Consider the following 6000-nt stretch of genomic DNA (forward strand, 5'->3'; position numbering starts at 1 on the left):
TGTAATGGGGCCTTAAACCTTTGTTTGATCAAGTGCATTTCCTTTGTTGTCCATGTGACCACCTCATACAGACAATGTGTTTCTCTGATCCTAGTTCAACCACCTTACATCACCTGTCTACTGTGACATCATTTGAAGCCTGCAAAGATGAAGATCAAAACCTGATTAAATAAAAGGGGCAAAAAGCTATACCATCTTACAGACATACTCATTGCGTTGCCTTCCACCCATCCTACCCAGACTAAACTATTTTATTTATTATTATTGCCTGGTCCCCAGGCTCAATTGCACTTGAAAGGGCTGTGTCTTAAAATGGAGGCGGGAGAGGGAGCGAGCCAGCTACAGCTGTATTAAATGGGACTTTGAAAATTGGTTTAAATTGCCAATCAAAATTAATGTTCTATTACATTAGCCATATTATTTTAGGGATGCCCAATTGAGTTCGGGCATGTGAAAACTACAGTATTTCTAAGATGCGTACAATGAGATTTTGCTAACTCATTTCCTTGTTTAACACTAGAACCGCTAAAGCAGTAATTTTGACTGCTCATTATTATTTTAAAAAATTACTCTGCCATTTTTAAGTCATGCCCCCCTCCGTCCATCACGTTTCCTAAATAAGTCTATATAAATACACTGTTGGTGTAATAATTATAATATCACAAACAGAACTAGAGTTATAACCAGTCTCAGGGGGAAAGCATAAAGAAAAAATGACATGCCCTCCTGTTGCCCCTCACAACAGCAGGGCCTGCTGCAGCTCCTTCCTTCTAGAGTTTAAAGTGCCCAGCTCATAATCTCCTCAAGTATTGCCTCAAAACTATACTGAAACTATAGAAAGGGGGAGAATGGGTGAGTTGATGAGCAAGGGGAAGCGAATGATTATGTAATCACAAATTGTGAATGAAGAACAGGGCAGGCCATTCTATTGATCCATTCTAATTATAATCTTTAAAATGGTATGTAGCATATATTAGTCCACCGAATCAAAGCAGTCTACAGTGAGAGCGTGCGTAACTGTACATGTTGATCGGCTATCAATATCTGGGAAAATTTCCACAGCAGCAGGTGAGCGAGTGTTGGAGAATATGGTGATAAGACTTGTGGAACCTTATGTTGGCAAGGGGAGAAATGTCACCATGGAAAATCTCACTTCATTATCATTGGCGAACAAGTTGCTTACGAAGAAAACAAGTTTGGCCAGCACCATGAACAAAGTGAGACGGAGCTACCTCCCTTTGCGCAAAATAAGGCACCTGCAGAGCCGTTGTCCAATGGTGCTGAAGAATGACAAGACGATGGGGACACAAAGAGAACCGGAGACTATTACGCACTAAAACGAAACAAAAGGTATGTCAAAGTGTGTCAAGCAAGTGAAAGTGTGCAAAATTGTGTCAACTGTTAGGATAAGGGATAACAGCTAAATTAAATCCAAATGGTGCCATTGAATAAAGATGCACGCAACAATGAACTATTTGACTGCTTTCATATCGACACTTCTAGTCATAATTCCATTATCGCTTTTGTGCCAGGTTTCACTATTTATGAAGACCACTTGGCACTTATGTTTAGGCTACTGATGTTTTCATAATTTGACCGTGTCTTTTGACCTTGCATCTTGGTGGTTGGGGTATGTATTTTTTTCCATAGTTATAAAAAAATTAAGCTGTTACTGTGTTCTAACACAAATGCTTTCTGTTTCATAGTTGTGACAATGGCACACCACAAATAAAATTGATTGAACACTTGAATTTTGGCATTTGTGATTTTTTTGTTCTTACATATAGCCAACAGTAACAAACTAAAGAAAATGCTTGTGTTATCTGAAATAAAATAAAGGTTAGAATATGTCACCCAAGGCCTTCATAAAAACACATTTTTTATAATCAAATGTTTAAATTACACCGTTAGAAATGTTGCAGTCTGAATGACTGCTCATTAACTTGAAGGGGGGGCTGTCGAGGCCCAGCGGTTCTAGTGTTAAATTGCTTGCATTGCTCACGCTTTGAAGTCCACAATGTAGGGGAGGTTCTAGGGGTTGCGCTAATGGTAATGCAGAGATCAGCCAATTAAAAATCAGTGGTTGTTTCATCCTCATGCCATAGCCTCCAGCACTTAAGAGCGTTGGGCCAGTAACCGAAAGGTTGCTGGTTCAAATACCAGCGCAGACTATGTGAAAATCTGTCGATCTGCCCTTGAGCAAGGCACTTCACCCAAATTTTCTCCAGGGGTGCAGTACTACTATGGTTACACCTGTAAAACAACATTTCACATTTTATATATTTTTTTAAACCTGACGGTTCGACAGAGCCGGTTGGAAGACAAGATTACCTCAAAATACACAACAAATAGGAGGTAGAAGAGCAAATTGTTGATCATATTCCTATTATTATGGTTAAAGAAAACTGTACTCATTAATCTAAGTGTGGCAAGCTACACAGCCCTGCTCCCCACCTTGTGGAGAGATGTGTGTGTGTGGACCATATAGACCCCCAAAACTACACTGGCCGTGGTCCATTCATTGCAATGAAAGCATACAACTGGTTGTATACCTCACATGCATGAATAATTTAACCATAAACATCTAAAAATAGACAATTAACATGGTGGAATAAAACCTTCGATCCTGTGCATGTCAAGACGAGTTAAATTGGCACACTTCTCCTCACTGCGATTTTTGGTGTGGCAGGGTAGCCTAGTGGTTAGAGCATTGGACTAGTAACCGAAAGGTTGCAAGTTCATTTCCCCAAGCTGACAAGGTACAAAATCTGTCGTTCTGCCCCTGAACAGGCAGTTAATTAATCCACTGTTCCTTGGAATTTGTTCTTAACTCACTTGCCTAGTTAAATAAAGGTACAATAAATGAATGAACTGCATCATTTGGGTCCTATATTGTGCGTGGAGATCATAACCAATCTGAATTAAAGGCGGCACTTCTGCTGTATTTGCTGCTTTCTTGGAATCGCATCTCACACATAGCCTACAACATACACCAGTCATAATCGAACATAGGCTTATCATTCTGGCGAATAGCCTAGCTTATTGCATGTCGCTCGGTTAGGCACTTACCATTTGAAATTAGCACCACACAGAGCAGCAGAGTTCCTTTGCAAGATGGTAAAATTGACATCGTAGATATCTCGGTAAATCCAGTAAGCAATCGTGAATACAGGAGTCTTCAAATATAGCTTCCGACCGGTGTTTGCCTATGGCAGGTTCTTCGAGAGTCAAGTTCAATTGTTTACAATATATGGTGGTGTAGCCTTACTGAATCTGTCTACTATGTCAAATCTGACAATTGTCCGATTGGCTTTCTGATAAAATGCAAGGCATGACGAAGACCTCTTCTCTTTCTAAAGGAGCACCAAGCGGCAGAAGAAAGTTACATGTATCCGGATTAAGTGGCTCAATTGCGCCCTCAATTAAGTATTCCACAATGTATGTTCCAAATATGAAGCCAAGTCAACTGGTTAATAAATTCAACAAATGCGCAATTGTTCACAAATACGTGGCAAACAAATATACTATTTGATGTTGAATTCCTCCGCGCTCAGTAGGATAAAGGGTGAGAGATTTGATGATGGTATAAATTGAAGTGCCTGAGATACAACACTGATTCCCTTAGCCTACAGAAAGATAAACGTTGTGTTTTTCAAACGGTCCTGAAACTGGAGAGCGGTTGTTGATTTCCACGACTGGGCCAATTAAAAAATAAACACAAAAAAGACAACCAACACCGGATGCAACAATTTAGCCAACAAACGCGATTAATGGAGAGTCCGCCCGTCGGTCTTCACTGTGCGGAAGGCAACACCGGTTCGGGTTCAAAGACGGGTGCCTCCTGCCTTTCTTAAAAAGTTCTCCAGTACACAGGCGAGACGAATCTTTAGTAAGCAAAACATGGAAATTCCAGGATTAAAAGGCTATACTAAAGAAAATCGACTAATAATATGGGATAGGCTGTGAGATTCCTCGTTTCCAAAACTATCACAGCGTTTCCCAACCGAAGTCACTGCATTTGATTCATGCAGTGATATGATAGTTCATCTAGTTCCCAGATTTTAAACGGCAGTCCATGTACCACGTGTCGATGTTAGGCTACCTAAATCTTCCTTCTACACGTCCTCAGACACAAGAATGTTGACCATAGTTACTGAATCTGCGGCAGTAGTCCAAATCCATCCCCTAACTGTGGTTAAAAACTCACGGGTAGTTCGACTTCATTGTTTCGCACTATCCTGCTCAGCGTTGGCCATTTACGCATTCGTTGCCGCTCGTCTGGTTAAGGGAATAAAGAGATATTGCTAATACATACTCCTCGTATGCGTTGTGTCCGGTACAGCAGGTTTTAACAGTAAAAAGGCGACTTTCTCAAAGGCAGTTGCTACAGAGATCGTTCTCCCTCGATCTAAAGATTCCACACGCACAACTGAAAGTGGCATGAACCAAATTTCAATCACGTGGTACCCTCATCAGACCTTAGTCTGACGCACACATGAATCGTTTATTCAATGAGATGGACAGTGTGCATGTGTAGCCCATCATGTATTTTTTCTCAAATCAATTTGTTAATTAGTATCGAAAACATTTCGTCAATTCTTATAACATGTTGCATGTAGCCTATACATTCGTTGAGCCTTAAGGCTATTGAAAGGCTATTGATTACATTTGAAATTTCAGGTGAGCAACATCGTCTAACCTCTGGTTACAACTTGGTCTCAGAGAATGTCGTATTATTCTATATGTAAATCCGCGACAACATTTAGTATGGTTTTCATTTGTGGATGTCCATCATTCCTTTCACACGCTAGGCTAGGAATTCGGGGTTAAGGTTAGGTTCAAGGGTTAGGGTTTGCTAACATGCTAAATAGTTGCAAAGTAGCTAAAAGGTAGTAAGTAGTTGCTAATGATCTAAAATGCTAAAAGTTGTCTGTGACAGGAATCAAACACACAACCATTGGGTTGCTAGATGATCGCGTTATACATACACAATGACCGTCCTTTAGTTTTTGCCTTAAGTGACCTTCTGTCTTATGTAACTATACCAAACATAACATTCTACACTGAACAAAAAGATAAACACAACATGTAAAGCATTGGTTTCATGAGGTGTAATAAAATACCCTAGACAGTTTCCATATGCACAAAAAGCTTCTCTCAAATGTTGTGCACAAATTTGTTTACATCCCTGATAGGGAGCATTTCTCCTTTGCCAAGATAATCCAGCCACCTGACAGGTGTGGTATATCAAGAAGCTGATTAAACAGCATGATCATTCCACAGGTGCACCTTGTGCTGCAGACAATAAAAGGCCACTAAAATGTGTAGTTCCGATGTCTCAATTGTTTTTTGTTTTTCTTAAATGTACCACTTTTTCTCTCCAATTTATGATATCCAATTGGTAGTTACAGGCTTGTCCCATCGCTGCAAGTCCTGTACAGACCTCGGGAGAGGCAAAGGTTAAGAGCCATCGCGTCCTCTGAAACACAACCCTGCCAAGCCCCACTGCTTCCTTACTCACTGTTGGCTTAACCTGGAAGCCAGCCGCACCAATGTGTCGGAGGAAACACCGTACAACTGGTGACCGCAGTCAGCGTGCATGCACCCGGCCCGCCACAAGGAGTTGCTAGAGCGCGATAGGACAAGGACATCCCGGCCGACTAAACCCTCACCTAACCTGGACGATGCTGGGCCAATTGTGCGCCGCCTCATTGGTCTACCGGTTGCGGCCGGATGTGATACAGCCCGGGATTGAATCCTGGTCTGTAGTGCCTTAGACCGCTGTGACACTCTGGAGGCCCTTGAAGTCTCAAGTCTTGGGGGAGTGTGCAATTGGCATGGTGACTGCAGGAATGTCCACCAGAGCTGTTGCCAGTGAATTTAATGTTATTTTCTCTACCATAAACTGCCTCCAACGTTGTTTTAGATAATTTAGCAGTACGTCCAACCGGCCTCACAACTGCAGATCACGTGTATGGCTTCGTGTGGTCGAGCAGTGTG

The 6000-nt window shown here is 41.5% G+C and overlaps 1 protein-coding gene across 1 annotated transcript in view; it reads right to left on the reverse strand.

Annotated features, from left to right (window-relative positions):
* Positions 1-4429, reverse strand: part of tmem132e (transmembrane protein 132E) — a 353420-nt gene extending 348991 nt beyond the window's left edge. The window contains exon 1 of the mRNA XM_024393605.2: positions 3070-4429. Within this exon, the coding sequence (XP_024249373.1) occupies positions 3070-3130 (61 nt within the window). The 5' untranslated portion in view covers positions 3131-4429. The remainder of the gene's footprint in view (positions 1-3069) is intronic.
* Positions 4430-6000: the final 1571 nt, after the last annotated feature.

This window comes from Oncorhynchus tshawytscha, linkage group LG30 (assembly GCF_018296145.1).
Source record: "Oncorhynchus tshawytscha isolate Ot180627B linkage group LG30, Otsh_v2.0, whole genome shotgun sequence".
Lineage (NCBI taxonomy): Eukaryota > Metazoa > Chordata > Actinopteri > Salmoniformes > Salmonidae > Oncorhynchus > Oncorhynchus tshawytscha.